The sequence below is a fragment of the Ovis aries genome, chromosome 7 (genome assembly GCF_016772045.2).
Source record: "Ovis aries strain OAR_USU_Benz2616 breed Rambouillet chromosome 7, ARS-UI_Ramb_v3.0, whole genome shotgun sequence".
Classification (NCBI taxonomy): Eukaryota; Metazoa; Chordata; class Mammalia; order Artiodactyla; family Bovidae; genus Ovis; species Ovis aries.
The window spans coordinates 26489923-26514283 of record NC_056060.1 but is presented as its reverse complement, the minus strand read 5'-3'; the positions used below and the strand labels follow the sequence as shown (position 1 = coordinate 26514283).

Below are 24361 nucleotides of genomic sequence, written 5' to 3'. Positions count from 1 at the left end.
CACTTCTTTGCATTTTGTGGGATTATGAGAGGACAGCAAACACAAAAGCTTAAAAAGGATTAAAATCTAAGGGCAGCAAGCATAAACAACAAAGGAAGCACAGCTTCAAATACACACAGTCCCAAAAGAGAACCTAAATTCTTTGCCCAAGAGTTTTGGAGAATCAGGTTTAAGTACAATGTAGGTTGACCTTACTTTCTTTTTTTTTAAATTGAAGTATAGTTGATTTATAATGTTGTGTTATATCTTCAGCTATACAACATGATTCAGTTATATATCTTTATATGTATTCTTTTCCCTTACAGGCTATTACAAAATACTGTGTAAGTTCTCTTTGCCACACAGTAACTCCCTGTTGAGGTTAAATAACCTTAATTTCAACTTATCACCCTAGTTGTTTAGCCAAATGAAAAATACCCCAGGGGAAAAAAAAATAACCTGGAGGAAAAAGAGTTTCCATAAAATCTTCTTTCTTATCTTCCCCTAGTAAATTCTCTAAAATGAAAAGATAAACAAACGGAGCTTTACTGTGATAAGCCTTATCTTTAAGTTAGAGATTCTTAAAAATTCATGAATGCTTGGTAGGACAGGAGAGAGTCAACAGCAGTTACAGCAACGAATTATGATGTGTTACTTGCTAGCGGAAAATTAGAATCACGGAATCAAAAGGAATTTTAAGAGACTTTTATTCCCTTTGCCTTTATTCACAGACTAGAGAAATTTTTGAATATTTATGAAAGTTACAGACTTAAAATATAAAGGGCTTCAAACTATGGCTGTATTTAATATCATAATATTAACTCAGACTTTAACAGCATGTTAAAAATTCAAAGCCACAATTCCCACAGCAAGTGTAATTGTTACCATTTAGAGAAAATAATAGGAATAATCACATTCATCAAATTTATTAAACCCGAAGCTATGCTAGTCACAACTGACCTACTGTACTTTTGTTCTTTCATTCAAGAATGCTTAGACGATTTACTATTGAATTACTCTTTAACTGGTAAAAACTGAGGCAAAATACTGAAGAACTTGAGAAGTACAAGTGCAGAGTCCACTGTACAAAACTGCTGAACCATGCTCCCTGTTGATGTACTTTTTAAACTGAGCAAAAGATGAATTCTAAATTCCACATAAATTGCCTCTAATTGTGCCTTTCTTTCTGCTTGAAAACACTTTTCATACACGAGTACTGGTTCAGTTTCACCTGTAGGTAATGAACACAGAACTCATTGTGCGGAAAAACAAACCAGAATGTGAAAAAAGTTATCAGATATACAAAGGAGTGAAACAGCTGACTGAAAAACACTTGAACCACAATACTTTTTCTCCACTCTTAACGAGGCATTCTGAATATTTTAGTTAGTTTCTTTCATGAGACCTCCAGTTTTCCTAAGCTCCCGAGCTGAGTACTCACCTGGTCCGTCTGAATGCTGAATCGGGGCTTTTCTTTCTGCTGCACTGGGTTCCCCCTCCTGAGAGCCGGAAGCTGCTGCCCCCTGCTCTGTATCCTCTACTTTAGTCACCGTGAAGTGCGGCATTGTCACAGTCAGGAACGTGCGCTCCCCCTGTGTTTGCTTCCTTCCAGTCTACCTTCGCTGCCTGTCACTTCCTTGCGGTGCCCCTTTCTGACTGATCACTGCCCACGGGAGACCCAGGCAGGGAATCGGGAAGTACTTTCAGTTCACGTGACCTACAGCCCTAAGGGAGGGGAACCTGGAAAACCCGCCTTCCAAGGTGGTGTTTACCACTCACTTAAAAGGATTAAGCATTCCACCTATTGCTTATTTGTTATTAAACTGTGAGAATCACAAGAATGGTTTAGGCTGTTTTCCCAGAGAAGCCAAGGGCTGGAGAGTGGGAAGAATGCTTGAAACTCTGTCCATTGTGTAGGCGCCCTCTTGTTTCTTTAAGTTATTTGCACATCGAGATCTCAACCTCTGCCCTCACATCTCACAGGACAAAGACTAGGGAACAATTCATTAAAGACTGGTACTACATCAATTTAGAAAGTCAACTATCTGTAAGTTTCTGTTGTTGCTTTATTTCAAAGCATATTGAAAACAGTCATGCAAGTCAATGTTTTTTCTTATCTTTCAGATGAGAACATTCATTCAACAAATATTTAATGAATACCTATGTATATTAGATAAGGCATAGTTCGAGATGTTGTAGGGTATACAAGGACACCCAAGAAGAGACATTAACTTCCCTGAAAGTCCAAATTTGTTTAAAAGAGCTAAATATTTTTAATGAGAAGAGTTAAGCATTTTTCGTTTTGTACAGAGAGTTTAAACATTGTGTTTTAAAGAAAAAACAATCCAAGAAAATCCCTGATGGAGAGGTGTATAGTTCCTTCAGCACACACTTAACATACTTTTGATATATTTTATCAGATAATTGTGTTCTCAGTTGATGACTTTAACGGAGTATGAGGCCCTATCTGAGCAGTCTAACACAGGAGTTCAGTAACTTGAGTGAAAGTGAAGTCGCTCAGTCGTGTCCGACTCTTTGCGACCCCGTGGACTATAGCCCACCAGGCTTCTCCGTCCATGGGATTCTCCAGGCAAGAATACTGGAGTGGGTTGCCATTTCCTTCTCCAGGGGATCTTCCCGACCCAGGGATCAATCCCAGGTCTCCCGCATTGCAGGCAGACGCTTTAACCTCTGAGCCTTGAGCTCTGTGCTAATTTCCATGTTAATAATGTAATAGGAGGATTTCGTTGTTAGTAACACCTGACAAGCAAGACTGCACTAAATTTAAAAGAGAACAGTGATGGTTTATAACCCTCATTTATTCTAATATACACCACTTCCAAAAGAGAACAAAGCTCATAGCTGTTAAAGACCTACTTGTACACTGCACTGCATTAGAAACTTTTCATTAGGATCTCATTTAATCATCACAAAAACAGAAACATTAGGCTAAGAACTTGCCCAAAGTCATGTAAATGGTGAAGTCCAAATTAAAAATCCCCAATACCTTTGATGGTAGTCAGCGTAGAGGTTTCACAGAAAAGAAACTCATATACATTTACTTAAATTTTATTTCATGGGTTCCTGTATAACACTGGTTTGTAATCTTAGGCTACAAATTGGAATCAGCTGGGAGATGTTAAAACTACTGATGCCTGAGTCCCATCCCAGATATTCTGATATAACTGCTCTGGAGTAGAACCTGGGCAACAGGACTTTGAAAAGCTCCCCCCCCTCCCCCAAATGGTTCTAACAGGCAGCCAAGGCTGAAAATCACTATAAGAAAAAAAAAAAAGAAGGCTTTGTAGCTACTGAGATTTTTTTCTCTGAGAGAAGCGAAGTAAGTCAGGTGTGGTAGTACCCTTGGTGATTTTTCCATATTAACCACTTGGGTAGCTACTCAACTAATTTACTCAAAGGTACTTAAAACAACTGCCAGATTGTCAAAGATTTCCATATTATATTCTAGGTTTCAAATGTATTAATACTTTAGTGTCACTAGATATTTCCAATGGGATCTTACCTTTTCATATTTATTTTATAAAAAGAGTTGAATTGTACCTAATTTTTTATAGTCAATGGACAGAAACAATTACTTGTGTTTATAAATCTACGTGTAGCTTGTACATATAACCCTATGTACAAATGTTATCCTGTCACCTCTCCCCTCTAAAAAATACCCCAAACCTAACAAGTAGGAAGGTAACAAATATCTGTCAATCTACAATAGGTGTAATTTATTTACCAATTTAATGCTCTGGTAACCATAATGGTCAGCAAGTTTAAAATAGTTCTCTCCTAGACTGGACTGTAGGTAGTACAGTATAATAAAAAATTCAAGGCAAAGTTAAAGTAATACAGAAAAGGGTCGGGGGAGTGGCAAAGAAGAGATGTGTAAGTTCTGTACAGGAACAGTGGTTAGATAGAGAAGGTGGGATATAAGAAACAGCTATTTAAAGACCAACAAACTAAAACAATGAGGTATACCATTCCATAGGCTGCATGACAGATAAAACTGGGAAGATGGATAATACCAAGTTCAGGGGGGCTGAGGAATGGAAGGAACTTTCATACATTTTTAATGATGTGCAAACTGGTTCACCACTCTGGAAAAGGGTCTGGTACTTATCCTTATAATCCAACAATTGCACTCCTTAGTATTTACCACTTCTGAATTTATCCTGTGAATGAAAATATATTCCCACAGGAGGACTTGTATAAGAATGTTCATAGCAGTTATTAACAATAGCTCGAAACTGGAAACCCAGCCCCAAACAGGAAGCCCACAGAAGAATGAGTAAATAAACTCTGATACATTCATACAAAGGATTACTACTCAGCTATAAAAAGGAATGAACCAGTGATACCTACAACAATAGGGATGAATCTCAAAAACATTATGCTAAGTTACAGAAGCCTTAAACAAAAGAATACATAATATATGAAACAACCAACAGGACAGTGCTGGCAAAAGTAATATGGTGGATAAAAAACAGGACCGTGGTTGCCTCTGGAGGAATGGAAGTGGGGATTAACTGGGATGGAGCAAAAGAGAACTTCCAGAGTGTTGGTAAGATTCTACATCTTGACATGGAGTTTAAGAGTTCCACACGTGTATTCATTTGTCAAAATTCAGTCAATCTTCACTTAAAAGTTGTGTATTTTGCTGTATGAAAAGTGTAACTTGAAAGAAAAAAAAGCTGCAAACAGATAATGAATTCTACTTAATAGTATGTATCCTGAGGTATTGGGGGAAAATGAACTGATATCCACAATTTAGCTTAAAATGCATATAAATGGATAGACAAGTTGTGACAGGAAAAGTATAATAAAATGTTAACGACAGATTCTGGGTGGTACGCATATGAGCGTTCACTATAAGTCTTTTTTTTTTTTTTTTACAGTATAAGAGTATGAAGCCATTTATGTACATTTTAAGTGAATATAAAAATAATATCATTAAGTGTTCAGAAATAAAAGTAATGGTTTAGGTTTCATCACCCTCCCACCCCTCTTCCTAATCTTCTCCTCCCTTTCCTCATGAATAGACCCAGTTTTTGATATCATAGCTGTGTTCTTCAGTCACTCAGTCCTGTCCGACTCTCTGTGACTCCATGAACTGCAGCACATCAGCCTTCTCTGTCCTTCACCATCTCCCGGAGTCTGCTGAAACTCATGTCCATTGAGTCCGTGATGCCATCCAACCATCTCATTTTCTGTCGTCCCCTTCTGATATCATAGTGGTCCCTGCTTTTTTTAATTCTGAGCTGTCAGCCATTAGCCAAGCTGAGTCTGTCAACTCATGAATGCACCGTGTCCCTCCATTTCGGTCTTTCTTTGTAGCACCATCCAGGGGATGCTCCAGGCAAGAATACTAAAGTGAGTTGCCATGTCCTCCTCCAGAGGATCTTCCCCACTCATGGGTCGAACCCGAGACTCTAATCCACTATAAGTCTTTTAATTTTCTGTATGTTTGAAATTTTTTTATAACAAAATGTTGAAAAAATACAGTAAACTGACACCATTATGAAAACGAATAGGCAAGTCAAAGACTGGGAGAAAACATTCATAAAACATATGCCTGACAAAGGACTTGTGGTCTGAATATATAAAAATCCCCAAGAAAAGTGAAAGTGTTAGTCACTCAGTCATGACCGATTGTTTGTGACCCCACGGACCCCACCAGGCTCCTCTGTACACGGAATTCTCCAGGCAAGAATACTGGAGTGGGTTGCCATGCCCTTCTCTAGGGGATCTTCCCAACCCACTCAACAGTGACAAGACGACTCAACAGAAAATGAGCAAAAGATTCAAACAGACAACTCACAAAAGAAGCTATATACAAGGATAATAATAAGCAACTGAAAAAAACACTCAACACATCAGTGGCCATCAGGGAAATGCAAATTAAAATCACAATTAAAACTGTTGGCAAGGATGTAGAGCAAATGTGAATGGAAATGTTGACCACTTTGGAAGAAAGTCTGGCACTTTTAAAATAAATTTAAACACACACCTACTTTATGACCCAGCAATTCCTCTTCTAGATATTTACCAAAGAGAAATAAAAGCTAAAATCATAAAAATTTTGAACAAGTATGTACTAGCAGCTTTATTTATAACAGTTCAAACAGGAAACAGCCTAGTAGGTATCCATCACAAGATATACAACCTATAGTATATTCATACAATAGACTATTACCCAACAATAACCAGGAATGGATTACTGATACATTCAACAACATGAATGAATCTCAAAAACATTATAAATTATACATTACACATTAATTATACACATACTGAAGTGTTTAAGTGTGAAGCACACTAATGTCTGCAACTTACCCTTGAAATGCTTCAAAAATAGATGGATCATTGGAAGGGATGAACATATGATAAAACAAATACAGCAAAATGCTAAGTGTAGCCTCCAGAGGACATGGTTATGAGTATTTATAATATAATCTTTCAACTTTTGTGTATGTGTGAAATTTGTCATAAAAAATTGTTGAAAAAAAATACAATGAACTAAACGAAGTTCACTGAAATCTAAAAAACTTTGGAACAAATCACTCATGGGTCAAATTTCATTTCACATAAAATTTAGGGAGTTGCATAAAAGCTTTTCCTGAACTTTGATTCTAGAGTTTTGAACACTGTTTGAAATGAGAGTCACCATGCAGGTCTGAAATATTTACATTTTTACATTAAAAAAAAAATCCAGGGGAGAACAGATTTGTGGTTGCCAGGGAGAAGAGTGGGTGAGGGAGGGATGGATTGGGAGTTTGGAGCTAGCAGATGCAAACTACTATATAGAGAATGGATAGACAACAAGGTCCTACTGCGTAGCACAGGGAACTATATTCAATATTCTGTAATGAACCATAATGGAAAAGAATATGCTACATAGCAGAAATTAACGCAACACTGTAAATCAGCTATACATCAATACATTAAAAAAAATCTATAGTTGTAAAAAAAATCTATAGTATTTTCATGCAATAAGGTACAAGGCCAAGCTAGGGCAGAAAGGGCATTTTAAAGAGCTAAATATTATACATGTTATATTTATTAGCTACTTTCACTAAGAAACTTTTCTTGTGACTAGGTTTTTTTTTTTTTTTTTTTTCCCAAGAATCATGACCATTCTTTAAAAGAATGGGTCTATTTTGGGTAATATTTTGAAAGTACAATTTACCACTCTACCCTATTCTATTATTAATTTTTAATCATGGTTAACAATTCATGATAACTAGCATTTTATTTTATTCAACCCATTTATTAAAAAAAAAAAAGACAAGTTAGCTTCAGTGAAGACACTGAAACAAGTGGAAGTCAATAGGAAATTACTTTCAACAGAAGGATTCTTTCAGTTTGTAATATTTTGTTAAATCCCATCATTAAACACTCAATTTTAGGGGCTTCCCTGGTGGTCCAGTGGTTACCAATCTACATGCCAGTGCAGGGTACATGGGTTCAATCCCTGGTCTGGGATGATCCCACATGCCAGCGGAGCAACTAAGCCTGTGCGCCACAACTACCGAGCCAGTGCTCCAAAGCCCATGCTCCCCAACAAGAGAAGCCACTGAAATGAGAAGCACATGCACCACAATGAAGAGCAGTCACCTCTCACTGCAGTTAGAGAAAGCCCACGTGCAGCAACAAATATCCAGCACAGCCAAAAACAAATAAATCTTAAAAAAAAAAACCACTCAACTTTAGAGCAAATCATATATGTATTTCCACTTAGTTTGAAGAAATTGAGAACTGTACTGTACAAAACCTATGCAAATTACACTGCAAATTATCTTTGGTAAAGGACTATTTTTCTTTAAATTGCCATTCATTATGGACAAAAAAAAGACCTATAAAAACATAAAATAAAAATTACTAGAAAATGAAATATTCAAAACACAAATTCCAATTTTTATCATTAGATTCAATATACATAAACTTACTCTAACAAATTGCTAAGCAAGTTCTAAAAACTTAATTTCTGAAATTATCTCCTCATATATGTAAGGAAGAAGTATCTGGTGGCTCAGATGGTAAAGCGTCTGTCTGCAATGCAGGAGGCCTGGGTTTGATCCCTGGGTTGGGAAGATCCCTTGGAGAAGGAAATGGCAGCCCACTCCAGTATTCTTGCCTGGAAAATCCCATGGACGGCGGAGCCCGGTAGGCTACTGTCCATGGGGTCCCACAGAGTCGGACACAACTGAGAGACTTCACTTCATATGTAAGGAGGTTTATAAATAGCTCATGGTCCAGCACCATCTGCATACCTCACTCTGAATGGCTCTATTAGAGAATATTCTAAACATTTTATTAGAAGTCAATAGGGGTCACACACAGTCGGACACGACTGAAGAAGCTTAGCAGGCAGTTCACTACTTAAATTTGAAAAGTATACAGAATTTCATTATACACAAATTTCCTATTTAACATACTCAGCGAAACCTTTTTCTCCTTCAAATACTAATTTAAATATTAATTTAAAGTATAAAACTGATCACAAATTCTAAATTTGCCTTACTATGTAGACAACTATACAAAGAATTAAATGAGTCAGTTACTTTGGTGAGGACCAACTATCATGGATAGTAAGGCATCAAAACTTCTAAATCTCAAAATTACATAAAATTTTCTATGAATGGATTTTTATAAAATGATATTTATAATGTATTTTGGGACTGATGACTGAAAGACAGTAAATACAAAAAAGACATTATTTTCTGATGGATTCGTAAAACTATAGGGTAAGGATAACAAAGAGTTCTCCAAATCAAAACATCAGAAGAATCTCATGCTTTACTGAGGCTGAAGACTCATGCATTTATTCAATATGCCATATGCCAGGAAAGAGGAATGCAATGGAGAAGACGACACTGTTCTGCCCTCAAGGAGCTTGCAGACTTATTATCCTATTAACTACATAATAACAAGCAATATATAACCGGGAGTGTAACTTATAGAATCAATCTTGAGAGCACAACAGTACCACCTTGCCCAGTTTCTTCTGTAGGAACCTTAAGCTGTGAGTCTTCATTAAAGGAAAGAATAATGGTTGATGGCTAGTGCTAGTTTGAGAGCTACGCCATTCATTTTGGCTACTGATCCAAATACTAAAGAAGGTATTATCAAAAGCCTTTTAAGTACTTAGAGCCCTCAGCTTCTACTGTTATCTCTTTCAGAGTATTGCAATTCCCTATATAAGGTTGCTCATCCCAATATCAATTGTAACCTACAAATGAGAGGCCCCCAAAATCAACCTAAGTATGAAAACATAACCACTCAGTAACTCAGATTTTCATTTCTGAGGCATGATACTTCATTCTGAAATATGATCTATGGGCTTCTAGTCAATGCTACCAGTAGTACATAGAAAATAAAACTGATATTAAACATTATCAAAACTTAGGACATATTTCTAAAATATAAAAAAAGAAAAATGAAAACATAATTTGAAACAAAATTTCCTTGTTAATTTTTATGTCAGAGAACAAGTATTTTTTATAAATTATTGCTTCCTCTCTCCCCAGCAACAAAACTCAATTTTAAAATAGATCTACTGAGGATGACAGGCACAGACTTATTGTTAACATTCAGTGGTCCAGTGAGAACCCATGAGTGTTGGAGGTTAATGCATAATGACAGATGATGCTTTGAGTGGATTTTTTCCCTCTCATACAAACGAGTCTCTAATAAAAACACTTTGTTTAAAAATAAATTAAATAGATCTATTGAGACAAGCGTTGAAACATGAATATTAATTAACTTTAGATGGCTTCCCTGGTGGCTCAGACAGTAAAGAATCTGCCTGCAACACAGGAGATCTGGATTTGATCCCTGGGTTGTGAAGATCACCTGGAGAAGTGAATGACAACCCACTCTAGTTTTCTTGCCTAGAGAATTCCACAGACAAGAGGAGCCTGGTGGGCTACAGTCCATGGGGTCACAAAGAGTTGGACATGACTGAGCGACTAACACTTTCTTCACTTTCTTTTTATTTTTAGATGGACTAATGTAACTAAATCAGTAAACCTTCATGTTAATTAAGCACTATTATAATGCCCTGGGGCCTCCCTTGTGGCTCAGCTGGTAAAGAATCCGCCCGCAATGCCGGAGATGGAGGTTCAATCCCTGGGTTGGGAAGATCCCCGGGAGAAGGGAAAGGCTACCCACTCCAGTATTCTGGCCTGAAGAATTCCATGGACTGTATAGTCCATGGGGTCGCAAAGAGTTGGACACAACTGAGCAACTTTCACTTTCATAATGTCCTAGGTATTTGAGATCATTTGTGTAAAAGAGAGTAAAAATGCATTTTTAGGCCAGATTTCTTGTTAGGGACATAGAACCTTAGGTTATTCAGAAAACATATCATTTTACTACATTAAAAAAAAATTTCCTTTCATGCCCACAATGTGAGGCAAAATAATTGCAAAAATATACATAGAACATAAAACTTGCATTTCCTCATACCTCTTCTACTCTATTACACATTTGCAGCTTAATAAATATTGCAGCAGAGCTGACCACTGTTGTTGGCCAGGCTTCCCTGTCCTTCACCATCTCTCAGAGTTTGCCCAAACTTATGTGCATTGAGTCGATGATGCCATCCAATTGAGTCGATGATGCCATCCAACCACCTTATCCTCTGTTCTCCTCTTCTCCTCCTGCCCTCAATCCTTCCCAACATCTGGGCCTTTTCCAATGAGTCAGTTCTTCATATCAGGTGGCCAAAGTATTGGAGCTTCAGCATCAGTCCTTCCAATGAATATTCAGGACTGATTTCCTTTAGGATGGACTGATTTGATCTCCTTGCAGTCCAAGGGGCTCTCAGGAGTCTTCTCCACCACCACAGTTCAAAGCATCAATTCTTCGGTGCTCAGCCTTCTTTATGATCCAACTCTCACATCCATACGTGACTACTGGAAAAACCATAGCTTTGACTAGATGGACCTTTGTTGGCAAAGTAATGTCTCCGCTTTTTAATGTGCTGTCTATGTTTGTCATAGCTTTTCTTCCAAGGAGCAAGTGCCTTTTAATTTCATGGCTGCAGTCCCCATTTGCAGTGATTTTGGAGCCCAAGAAAATAAAGTCTGACACTGTTTCCATTGTCTCCCATCTATCTGCCATGAAGTGATGGGATCAGATGCCATGATCTTAAGTTTTTTGAATGCTGAATTTTAAGCCAGCTTTTTTACTCTCCTCTTTCATCTTCATCAAGAGGCTCTTTATTTGCTCTAAAGAGGAACCAGTGGTTAGGATTCCACCTGCCAATCTACTTCTGCTTCACTGACTACAGTAAAGCCTTTTACTGTGTGATCAAGACAAACTGAATATCTTGCATGGATTTCTCAAGGCCATATAAATATAATAAGGCTTAGCTATGGAGCACCAAAAATACAAAGCAGAAGACTGTTATTTTATAGGAAATTTTAAAAAGAAAAAAACCATGGTATTTCCCTGGTGGTCCAGTGGTTAAGACTTCTTGCTCCCAATGCAAGGGGCATGAGGTCAATCCCTGGTCAAGGAACTAAGATCCCACATGCACCCAGCATGGCCAAACTACTTTCCCTGCCAGGAAAAAACAAAACCACCCAAAACAAAAACTAAAGTTAGGATTAAGACCTAAGTATATACCATTTCCTAACAACTTAATACTGCTTTTGTTTTCATTTTTCTATCCTGTCCAGATACAAAAATATAAATTTTCAGAAGAAGAAAAAAGCTTTAGTCCTTACATTTTTTCAGTTAAGAGACCCAGAGGTAACTTCAAATTTTCAACTTTTGCATAGCCTTTCAGATTGACTTATTTACAATATTGGTTTGATTCTGATATCTTGGTAACTGTTCAGTTCTACCTGTGATTTAAGTAGATTAAAATTTTTCAAAAGTAAGATGCACTTGAGAATCAGAAATGTTAAAAATTTGACAAATGAACACTTTAGCACTGAGCAAATACAGTAACAACATTTCCTATTAACCAATACTGAACTTCTGCAGCTAAAGCAAGGTGCTGTGTGCGTGCGTGCGTGCGTGCGTGCGTGCGTGCGTGTGTGTGTGTGCTGTGTGCTCTGCAGCTTTGTGCTCATAACTTTATACACCATTGCAGGCACTCTTCAAGTGCACCAAAGCACGAATAACAAGGTTTTAATGGGGAATATCTTCTTCGGTTTTCCACTTACTTCTAAAATTTCATTAAAATACACTGTTTTACACAATCACAAAATAAAGTGCTTTCATAATTCCTATAATACAGCTCTCCAAATTTTCATATCTACTGCTAAGAAACACATCACTAAGAACTTAAATGCATAGAATGTGCATTACTCTGAGTCAACAGGCCCACCAGGTGAAGCTATGCAGCTTACATCAGGCCAAAAGGGCAAGGAGGGGGAGACTGAAATTCAATTTGCCCTTTTCCAGGGAAGCTTGCAAAGGTGGCCATTTTAGGTCTGGCTAGTCCAAAAGCATTTATTACACAGAGAAAGAAAAAAAAGAGCAGCTTCGATTCAAGTTTACAGCAAAATATCATCCTTCTAGGTCAGCACAAATTGCCTTAAAACATTCCTCTTATTTTAACAGCTTTAACACGGAAAAGCATGACTATATGAGATTCTTAGGTTCCCAGGCCCTCTTCCTTCTCTTCCATTCCCAGTACAGATAATAGCAAAGCAAAGTTTATGAGAATCCCTCAGAAATGCAAATCAAAACTGCAAATGAGGTATCACCTCACACCGGTCAGAATGGGCCTCATCAAAAAGTCTACAAACAATAAATGCTGGAGAGGGTGTGGAGTAAAGGGAACGCTCTTGCACTGTTGATGGGAATGTAAACTGATACAGCCACTATGGAAGACAGTATGGAGATTCCTTAAAAAACTAGGAATAAAACCACCATATGACCCAGCAATCCCACTCCCAGGCATATACCCTGAGGAAACCAAAACTGAAAGAGACACATGTATCCCACTGTTCACTGCAGCACTATTTACAATAGCTAGAACATGGAAGCAATGAAGATGTCCACTGACAGATGAATGGATAAAGAAGTGGTACATACACACAATGGAATATTACTCAGCCATAAAAAGGAACACATTTGAGTCAGTTCTGATGAGGTGGATGAACCTAGAACCTATTATACAGAGTGAAGTGAGTCAGAAAGAGAAAGATAAATATTGTATTCTAATGCATATATACAGACTCTAGAAAAATGGTACTGAAGGATGTATTTACAGGGCAACAATGGAGAAACAGGCATAGAGAATAGACTTATGGACATGGAGAGAGGGGAGGAGAGGGTGAGATGTATGGAAAGAATAATATGGAAACAATATTACTATATGGAAAATAGATAGCCAACAGGAATTTGCTGTATGGCCCACGAAACTCAAACAGGGGTTCAGTATCAATCTAGAGGGGTAGAATGGGGTGGGAGATGGGAGGGAGATTCAAAAAGAGAATATATGTATATCTATGGCTGATTCATGTTGAGGTTTGACAGAAAGCAACAAAATTCTGTAAAGCAATTATCCTTCATAAAAAAATAAATTAAAAAGAAAAAAGAAAAATAAACATGCCTCTGACAGGAAAAGAAAAAGGCCTCTGATGCAAACAATTACTGAGGAGATAGGAGAGATCACCCAGGATAAAAGATGAGAAGTTGAAGTAATCACTCTTTCAGTCACTAATATTTAATCAAATATCTAGAATATTCTAGGACAGACTCTATAAAACAAAGTCCTTTCTATTAAGTCTATTTCTGGATTTCAGTCCAACTTTTTAAAAGCTTGTATTACAGATGTTTTCAAATATACACAAAATCAGAGAAAACAGTAAGATGAATCCTCATGTACCTTTTACTCCAATTCAACAAATCATAAATGTCTGTCAGTCTTGTCTATCTCTCAAAGTTTATTTTTTTGGTATGAGGGGAGGGTGGAGTACACTTCATTTCACCTGTTAGTATGTCAATATGTACCTCTATAGATCAGGGCTTTACATTACCACAGTGCATAAATACGCCTGAGAAAACTCACAATAATTCCTTCATGTTGTTTAATATTAAGCACATGGTCACGTTTCCCTGATTTTCTCAAGCCTTTTTACAGTTGTTGGTTCACATCAGTTCAGTTCAGTCCCTCAGTTGTGTCCAACTCTTTGCGATCCCATGAATCGCAGCACGTCAGGCCTCCCTGTCCATCACCAATTCCCAGAGTTCACTCACACTCGCGTCCATCGAGTCAATGATGCCATCCAGCCATCTCATCCTCGGTCGTCCCCTTCTCCTCCTGCCCCCAATCCCTCCCAGCATCAGAGTCTTTTCCAATGAGTCAACTCTTCGCATAAGGTGGCCAAAGTACTGGAGTTTCAGCTTTAGCATCATTCTTTCCAAAGAAATCCCAGGGCTGATCTCCTTCAGAATGGACTGGTTGGATCTCCTTGCAGTCCAAGGGACTCTCAAGAGTCTTCTCCAACACCACAGTTCAAAAGCATCAATTCTTCGGTGCTCAGCCTTCTTCACAGTCCAACTCTCACATCCATACATGACTACTGGAAAAACCATAGCCTTGACTAGACGGACCTTAGTCGGCAAAGTAATGTCTCACATCGGGATCCAAAAAAAGTCCACACATGTATTTGGTTGATATTCTTTTTATCTGAAACAGCCTTTCCCCCTTTCCATCAACTCCTCTTTCACCCCATTCACTTATTTGTTGAAAATTCTAATTATTCAATAAAATTTGCCACACTCTGGATTTAGCTGATTGCTACTTGTGGTATAAAATATTGATAATACATTATACAATTTAATCACTAACTGTGCAGTATTGAGACTTGGTCTATAACCAAAATGTTTCACACAAGGGATAATTTGTCTTTAAAAAAAATGGGGGGTGCGAATTGAGCTTGGGGAAAAAAAAAAAACCTACCAGAGGATGCTATTAGGAAAACTAAGAAGGTACCAAATCCACATGGTTTTACAAAACTATCCCCTTTACTACCTTATACACTGTTAGTTACAGCTCTTTATTAGTGTGTCAAAGTGAAGGACAGTATTCAATAATCATATAATATGAAAGGTATATTTAAAAGAAAGTTAATAGTCACCTATAATTGTCACCTACAATGTAATTCACTTAGTTTTGTTTGGTGCAAAAAACTAGACTTTTTTTCAAAAGCATAAAAAAAGTGCTTGGTACTTTGAAACGTGTTTTATGAGAGAAAAAAAAGATAGCTTTCCAATTTTATTCTGATTCTTAGTCAAACATTATTTAACCCCAGCTCGAGAGACTGGTATGATTACTAATAACACAGAATTGGTGGGTCAGTAGAGTGGGCTTAATGTCCATGTGTGATGTAATGGTGCCAAGTGCAGATAAATATTTGTTAAGACCTATCAGCATTTAAGGAAAAGACTGCCAGGCCTTATCCACTTGGTGAATGTCTACTTACCCTTTGAAGCCCACCTACAGTAGGAAAATTCTTCACATGTATATTACATTAATCCCTCTTTCCTTTTGAGCTATGGTCCCCAACTCTGGCTGAAGAGCTTTTAAATATGATGGACAAAGAATGTTGCCTGCTGTATCAGTGAACAACGGCTGTTGAGGCCATCAAGACGTCAGTCATTGCAGTCACCCCCAATGGTGCACCTTGAGGGGATTCAAAATGGAGAAAACCAGGATACTGGCCCTAGACAGCTAAGGTGCATCTCAAAGGAATGATTTCAATAAGCCCAGAGTTTTGCATCTTCTCATATATAGAAAAGCACTAAATTTGTTAACTTGAGATGTCTAGTTTTCCTTAACAAGCAGTAATCTTTTGATGTTTCAACTATTTGGTTTTTTGGCAGAAACTCCTATGTATCCTGGTTCCTCCATATCCTCCTCCTTTATAACAGTCCCTCAGGGCTTATTGAGAGGCTATCTTTGGGTTGAAGCCCTCAGCAAGTCTGCCAAATAAAATATAATTCTCAACTTTTAGGCTGTGCATTTTTTAAAAATTGACAACATTATGCTCTGAAGATACAAAGACAATTTGGTGTCCCTGTCCTTAAGAACTTTACAGCCTAACTGAAATAGGTACTATAGAAGTAGTCTGTGTAAGAGATGTAGGGACTTAAAGATCTGATCTATCTGGATTTGAGGCTGAATGAGACAAGGTGTCAGAGAGAGGTGACCCCACGAAGGAGGGGCTTATCTAAATTACTCTCACCTCTCTAGCAGTAACAACCGTCAATAAAAGTTTGGTGACAGCCAGCCTCAAAGTACACTTAGAGCTTCCTAACTCAACTGGCTTTTGTTTTAACTCCACCTCAGAAACCCACCCCCAAGGCTGTACACTAGGACCACACTAGAACTGCTCCACCTCTGAACACATCAAGCCCAGCTTTCAAACATCTGATCACAGCCTTTAACCCTTCTACATCTTTCACTACCATTTTACCCGTCAAGTCCTCCAGTCTCTCAGTTCATAATTTTCCTTTACTGTATTTTTCTACTGTATTATTCTAAAATTTACTTTATTTTTCTCTTTTGTATTTTGATGTGCACTTCTCCTTCTACATTTATCATACAGCATTTTAATTTATACAAAATTTTGTTTGCTTTCTCTATTAGAGCATAACTTTCCTTAGAACAGTAATGGGATTCTTTTTCTCAGTCTGGCATCCTTCACACCCAGAACAAGTCTAGTCCATAATAATTGCTCAGTAAACACTGGTGCAAGCATTCTTGTCATTTTCACCACTATTTCTATGAGCTCTCCAAAGGCGGAACCTATATTTTGCCTGAGTATTCAGCAGAATGGGGTTTGACCTATAATTTCTACTGGAGTGCCTCCTACATGGAGCCCCCAGGAGCATTTATTGAATTGGAAAAGGTTGAAATGTTATTAGAGCCTGTACAAGACATATAAAAATATGTTCTCTGCTCTATCCTGGCATTATTATTTTAGCAATCATTTAAGTTAACCAAATAGTTATGAGACCAACATAAAAAATGTTCATTGTGGCAGAGGCAAACGGAAAGCCACGGACAGAGAGGTCAGGAGGCCTGCACTTCACTCTCGGCTCTGCCACTCAGAATCTACAAATAACCATCTCTGTAACCCTTAGTTTCCTCATTTATTAAAATGGGGTTTGATGAGAATTTGATTCTTGATCATCTGAAAGTTCCCTAACTGATATGCTATGGCTACTAAAATTTTTTTAAATTAAAAGTGATACACTCTCAGATTTCCCTAGTGGTACAGTGGATAAGAATCTGCCTGCTAATGCAGGGGACATGGGTTTGATCCTTGGTCCAAGAAGATTGCACATGCCACGGGCAACTAAAGCCCATGGGCCACAACTACTGAAGCTCTCATGCCTGGAGCCTGTGCTCCGCACCAAGAGAAGTCACCGCAGCGAGAAGTCCATACTCCACAATGAAGAGGAGTCCCCACTCGCGGCACAGAAAGCCCTCAGAGCAGAATGAAGAGCCAGCACAACCCAAAGGAAAAAAGAAATGATTTTTTAAAGGTAGAATTTCTTATGTAAAGAATAAAAGTGATACACTCTCAATATAAAACATTGTATATGCCTTACTGAATTGTTTAAAGGGAAATTCTTTCTCCCCACTCTGTTTTCATAACTCTGGAGACGTCCACTCTCAAAAGTTCCTTCTGTACATTTAAAGCATTCCTCATGCACCAGCAAGTATAGTGCTAAGATTGTTGATTTTATTTACCAGCTTGACAGTCCCAGAAATTCTAATGGGACAGTGACAAAATGAAAGAGAACTATAAATACTTTGATAGCAGAAAGATAATTACTACTCAAGAGGCCAACAGTATAAAAAAATTAAAATATAGACATAAATATTTAAAACTTCGTGCGTCACCCCTCCTTGGTTGTGTAATGTAATGTTAATAAAGGTATATGACAAGATAATAAACTGAAGGTAGGAAGAAATGTGGGAGGCAAGGGAACTGTGGAGAAAAGAGAGAATCATACCAATGTTGTAATCACTAAAGGATATAAAAAAGACCAAAATAATAATAACAATACAATTCTAAGTGGTAAAACAGGGCTTCCCTGGTGGCTCAGAGGTTAAAGCGTCTGCCTGCAATGCGAGAGACCTGGGTTTGATCCCTGGGTCGGGAAGATCCCCTGGAGAAGGAAATGGCAACCCACTCCAGTACTCTTGCCTGGAGAAACCCATGGACAGAGGAGCCTGGTGGGCTACAGTCCACGGGGTCGCAAAGAGTCGGACATGACTGAGCAACTTCACTTTCACTTTCAAGTGGTAAAACAAGAAACAATTCTGAAATATCTTATGAGCATATGGATAGAGTCAAGGAAGTAGTTTGTTTTCCTTTATTAAATCCAGCCCAGAGACAAATGTAGATTAACACATGTCCTTGATTTTCTTGACAAGAGCATTCTTTGAAGTTTGAAAGTGAAAGTGAAAGTCACTCCGTTGACTCTTTGCAACCCATGAACTATACAGTCCATGGAAATCTCTAGGCCAGAATATTAGAGCCTTTCCCTTCTCCAGGGGATCTTCCCAACCCAGGGATCAAACCCAGGACTCCCGCATTGCAGGTGGATTCCTTACCAGCTGAGCCACAACATCTAAGTCTAATTATGGCATCTGCATATTACAAGACCAAAGGTAAAAGAAGCATATTTCTAACCAGTTCCCTCCTATAGTGTGGGAAATGTATCACAGGATGATTGCCATCACAAGAATTTGTCTAAAAGATAAGTAAGAAAAAACAGGTCACTAGGAAAGTAGGAAACTCATTTCCCAAGAATACTCTAGGAAAAAGTGTGATCTAATGGCTGGACTGTTAATTTCCCTTTCACCTAGTACCAGAAACTAAACATTAAGGAATATGTTAGATAGAGGACCAAGCTTTAACTTCAGTACCCACCTAAACGAGATAGATTTCACCTAGACAAGTCTCAGTTTTACCCTTATGGTTTTACCCTTATGGGGTAAAGTGATACCACTGTAGATCTTAAAGAACGGCTTATAGATCAGAAGAGCAGCCCAGATAACGATCCTGTCTCTGCAAGGTTAATACATTACTGATATGTCTACTTTTAGAAACAACAAAAATACAATTCTATGATACCTAACTTGCAAACCTATCAACACTCAACTATAAATTGTGTATGTGTGCTCAGTCATGTCCAACTCTTTTGCAACCCCATGACCTGAAGCCTGTCAGGCTCCTCTGTCCAGGGGATTTCTCAGGCAAGAATACTGGAGTAGGTTGCCATTTCCTACTCCAGAGGATCTTCCCGACCCAGGAATAGAACCTGTTACCTAATAACAATTACAGGCTTTCCAGGTGGCTCAGTGATAAAGAAGCCACCTGCCAAATAGTGGACTTGAGTTTGATCCCTGGGTCAGGCAGATCCCCTGGAGAAGGAAAAGAGAAGCGACTCCAGTATTCTTGCCTGGGAAATCCCACGGACAGAGGAGCCTAGTGGGCTACAGGCCGTGGGGTCACAAAAGAGTCAGACAGGACTTTGTGACTGAAGAACAACAAATGACAATTACAACATTTAAAAAATTAACACTGTTATAGTCTTTACCTGGTATTTTTACAACCTAAATACAGTATAATGGGTAAAAACTAAAACTATAATTTAGAATGTGGAAGAAGAGAAAATGATTATTTTATTTCCATAATGTAATTTTAATACCGTGGTATATAACATAAACTCTGTCATGAAGGTGAAAATTGTTAAGTCCAGGAATTGACCTGTAAGGTCTTCATAAAAAAAAAAAAAAATTAGTCAAGGACTATAAACTAGCAAATCTACCTTGTCTCCTTACATTAAAACACACTAAACAGAAATAAGGAACTAAAAGCATTTTGGTTTCCTGCGCTCTGTAGATTAGAAGGAACAATATTTCCTGACACCGGAAAATAGCAAGTCAGTGGCTGAAGATGGTTTTCAAATGTGGGTAGAATATCATTTTAAGGGCTTTTAAAATTCTTAAGAGAATTTTCATTACCAGAGAGATCTATGTTAGAACACAGCATAAAACTAAATATATAAAGCAGTACGGTATTTCTCAAATTTTTCTACTTTAGTCCAAAAAATGTTATGACCTGTTTTATTTCATCATCTCTTTCTCACTAAACGCAATGGAAACCTCCAAGCCTGTTGACACAAATTGCTTTAGGAAGCTAAAGGTCTGCAGTGGTCAATACAAGTCAAAAGTGGCTCATGTGCTGTTCCTGACTACAAAGGCTTAATACTCAGTACATGCCATCTAAAGTTCAAAATGAAACAAAAAAAATTTATGTGGAATCAGGCCCTAAAAGCCTCTTTAGAATTCTCCACTGGACAAGGCAGCCCACTCAGATCTACCCACCCTCACCCTGACTGAGCTTAGCTACTGGAACAACTGCTTCTGTAAAAACATAAATTTTTAAAAAGAATTTTGTGATACAATATCTGAAGTCTCTTTAGGAAAGCCAATAACTAAGATATGATCAATAACTACTCCACATAAGTGACCTTAAAAGCAAACTGTCATAGTTAGACCCCCAAAGCCAACTCTCCACTAAATTTTACCATTTAGGATTCTCCTTCCTGAAAATGATTAAATTCTTTGATACTCATCCTTAACCAAAAGATACAGTTCAAGTTTGAGACAGAAAACGAGGAAGTCAAAACACAACCACTTTCCTTCTTGCCATATACCTCCAAACACACCAAGTTACTACTGCAGAGATTGGCTATGCAAACCATTATCCCAAAGGGTTCCTAAACATCTCAAACAGAGGTTCCTTGGTTCCTAATGATTATTCTATAATGGAAACGTGATCTCTCAGTATATTTTCATCCTGGACAAACAGGTCAGTAACGGAAATATTTTGTTATCTATGTTTCTACTCACCCTCAGTAACATCCTGGGGGTTAGATGTCCGGTCACTGGCTGGATCCAGTGCAACCGTTGCCAAGGAAGTGGTGGCTCCAGACATCTCACTCATAGGCTCACTACGGCTGGTTTCGGGCACACTTTCGCGGGAGCTAAATCTTACTCGGGAACTGGATCGAGAGCTGAGGTCCGGACTGGTGTCTGATAAACCTGGAATGTCATCGATCTTTGTTGGTGTCACCATGAACCGAACTGAAGCCATCTTGGTGGTGGTTTCTGGAGGATGCATTTTTATTTTTCTCTTCCTTTATAAAGACAAGGAAAAAAGAAAAACCCTGCAAAACCCTTCCTCCTTTGCAAGCTATTTCTGATTGCAAAAACAGAAAAGATAACTAAAAACACGAAAAACAACCTTCAGTTACCTTGATTTACACCACACGAAAAGCCACTACATATAAGAATCCTCCTATTCAAGAATTCAAGCTGTCCTAAAAAGTGCACTACCAACAGTTGAAAAATATTCAAAAAAAAAACAAAAAAAGACAACGATGCCAATCTCGTGTAACTTCGTTTCTTCAGAATGAAGAGATACCTAGTTATCTCCTCTGGTCCAGGGATGTGGGCTCAGGGCCATTGTCAGAAAAGCAGGTGACGAAGCCTTTCTTGCCTCGACCCTAAGGTTTAGGCCGAGGTAGTTAGTCCTTTTTTTATCTGTAAATGTCCCACGGTTAGTTGAGCAAAGTGAGCACAAGCCCACCCTTATCAGACGAATACAGCATAGATCAGCTTGAGAAACGGTGTATACCCGGCCACCTGTTGTGTATCAGGTGAATACCCCACAGGTCTGGCTGGGAGGAGGTGTGTGTACAGCCACCCGATGTTTCTGAGGCCGATAATCCACTTGGGTCTGGTGGGAGAGGTGCGCACGCATAACGGGAAAAATAATCGCACACTCCGGCTGGAGGAGAATGAGAGAAGGGTGAGCAGAGGAGGCTGCAGGGGCAGAGCGGATTTCTGCCTTCAAGAGGCCTGCGGGGCTGGCCCGCCCGCTCTTCTGGCAGAAAGGTCCCTAGGATCTGGGAGGAGGCGGCTAGCTGATCGAGACTCCGCGGACTGCAGCTCAGGGTCGAGGCAGGTCGCTGCTAGTCAGTCCATCGAGCCTCCGACTGGCTCACTCGGTTTCTCTTGCGCGTGACAGGACGAGCCACCCCTTTGCCGAAGCAGCTCTCTCCCCTACCAGAGCCCCGGCGCAAGGTCAGCCCTCGCTGTTCTTCCTTCGGGTTCTAACTGAAGAGGAGGCGGCCTCAGGCTGGCCCTGGCTGAGCCGGAGAGAGCAGCGAGGATGTGAGTAGGAGGAGGTCGCAGGTGCGGGATCTCGGCGCCAGCTGATGCGGGTGCGCGCGCAGCTGTTGTTTATGAGCCGGTAACTGTTTCCGAGCCACGGCGCGCGCAGGACGGCTGGAGCTGCCAGGGAGGGCGCCCCCTCCTTGGCCAGACGCCAGAGATGCAGTTACGTGACCTCGCCGCCCCCGGCCCCGGGCCCGGCGGGCTGGGCCCGCGCCGCCGCAGCCCCGCCCTTTCCTCCCCGCTCGTTCCTCATTCGAGGTTAACGGTCCGAAGAGAAGCCTAGGGGAGCGGTCGGAGGGCGGCACCGTCCCCACGAGCGTCTGAAAGCCCCGCCCAGTCTCTGCAGCCCGCGAGGTGGCCGAGAGGGCTGCGCGCATGCGCTCGCTCAGGTTGCGGCACGGGTTGGGCCCCAGTGTGGGAGGCCCGGAGCACGACGGGAATTGTAGTTGGGTGTGTGGGGGCCTCAGCTGCGTGTATTTGGAAAAACAAATGCTTTTCCTTCTAGGTCCTGCTGTCTTGCACTAACTCTAGAAGTGGAAGGACTTCAGGGAGCAGTGGGTACGCCATACTCTCAGAACCGCAAAAACCATCTCTACTGAATAAGAACATCCTCAAAAAACCATTCATAATTTCTTTAAAAATCACAAATCTCACACCATCATATACCTCCAAAATATATGCTATATATTGGATATGACCCTCATTGGAGTTTTTATGTAGTGGTATATCCCAAAGAATTGTATGCTCAAATTTATACATAATGTGTGCTACATTTTCTATTTGCAGTCTTTCGGAAAAAATGCTGGTTTCTACAGGTATACACCTATCAAATATTCATATTGTACACGTTACATATATACAATTTTGTGTTTTACCTCAGACTGAAAGCTCCGTTAAAAAAGCCATCTTTTAGACATGAAGATGACATTGAGATATTGTCTCTTGACGCCAGTGTTTTCTCTGCTACTGCCACCATATTTTCCCTAGCATGTTTATTTAATGCGTGAATAGGTGTTCAATAAATTTGACTTATCAATGTTTTGTTTGCAAGTTATTTCCTAGAGCTGTGATCAAGACTTTTTCTTAATTTTAATTTTTCCTAACTTTATTTATTGACATATAGTTCATTTATAATGTGCAATCTTTGCCGTACAGCAAAGTGACTCAGTCATACACATATTTTAAAAAATATTTTTTTCCATTATGGTTTATCACAGGATACTGAATATAGTTCCCTGTACTATATGTAGGGCCTTGTTTATCAAAAGTCATTTAAAGTCAACAACCTGGGGCCTGACTTTGCCTGGTCCTTGCTCAGCACAAGTAGAAATGTTTAACATCATCCTTAATAACAGATGAGAACAGTATTGAAGACCTGAGCCAGGAAATCTTTTATTACATGACACAAAGTCCACAGTCTGGTTTAAAAGCTACAGGTAACAAAATGTAAAGTAGATTCCTATTTAAAATGTAAATCTCCTCAAAGCTTGATTCTTTATAAAGCCTGTGATACTGATTCGGGCTTACAGTTTTCTTGCAGAAGCAAGAAATTTAGCTCCCTGATCAGTTTTCTTTTTAGGCAGGCTTGCTGTTCAGTCTTACAGACATTCCCCTTACTAAAAAAAAAAAAAAAAAAAGAAAAAAAATTCCTAGATTTCTACAACATTGAATTTTGTTTCATTCCACAGTGTATTTTCATTCACTTTATACTAAAGAGTTTCCCATTTCTGAGAACATCTCAGATACCTAGGAGATCTCTAAAGAAAAAAATCTTCGCTATATACACACCAATTTGAATTTTCCTTAGTCTACACAGTAGGTGGTATCAAAAATGCTAATCCTTTTTTGGGGGGTCAGTGTAGCTTTTAAAGACAGAGTCACAGTCTGCATTAAAAACAAAAAGATAGGATTTGCTTATTTTTTTAGCCACCCCATGCAGCAGCTTGCCACCCCAGGGACAGCGGAAGCTGGGAGTCCTAACCACCAAGAATTCCCCTGAAGTTAGTTCTTTAAATACTTCCTTAGCAGAACCTTTTTCCCTAGTCATTTGCAGAATTTCTAGCCTTTCTTCAAACATTAACCTCTAATAGGACAGGACAAGCTTTTACAATCTCTTTAATACTAAGAGCCATAAGTGAAGAG

At 39.1% G+C, this 24361-nt stretch overlaps 1 protein-coding gene and 1 long non-coding RNA gene across 8 annotated transcripts in view; one reads left to right on the top strand and one right to left on the bottom strand.

Annotated features, from left to right (window-relative positions):
• The window catches only part of SLC12A6 (solute carrier family 12 member 6), a 91246-nt gene extending 68692 nt beyond the window's left edge, over positions 1–22554 (bottom strand). For 3 of the 7 annotated variants that reach the window (XM_012181134.4, XM_060419034.1, XM_012181136.4), the window contains exon 1: positions 20891–22554. In XM_012181134.4, coding sequence (XP_012036524.1) covers positions 20891–21161 — 271 coding nt within the window. In that variant the 5' untranslated portion in view covers positions 21162–22554. Of the gene's footprint in view, positions 1–1420 lie in introns of all 7 variants that reach the window. The other 4 variants (XM_012181135.4, XM_060419033.1, XM_004010416.6 and 1 more) reach the window with 2 other exon arrangements.
• Positions 21822–23257, top strand: LOC132660175 (uncharacterized). The gene is made up of 2 exons (XR_009601461.1): positions 21822–22216; positions 22725–23257. It is a non-coding gene; the product is annotated as an uncharacterized LOC132660175 (long non-coding RNA).
• The last annotated feature ends 1104 nt before the right edge of the window (positions 23258–24361 follow it).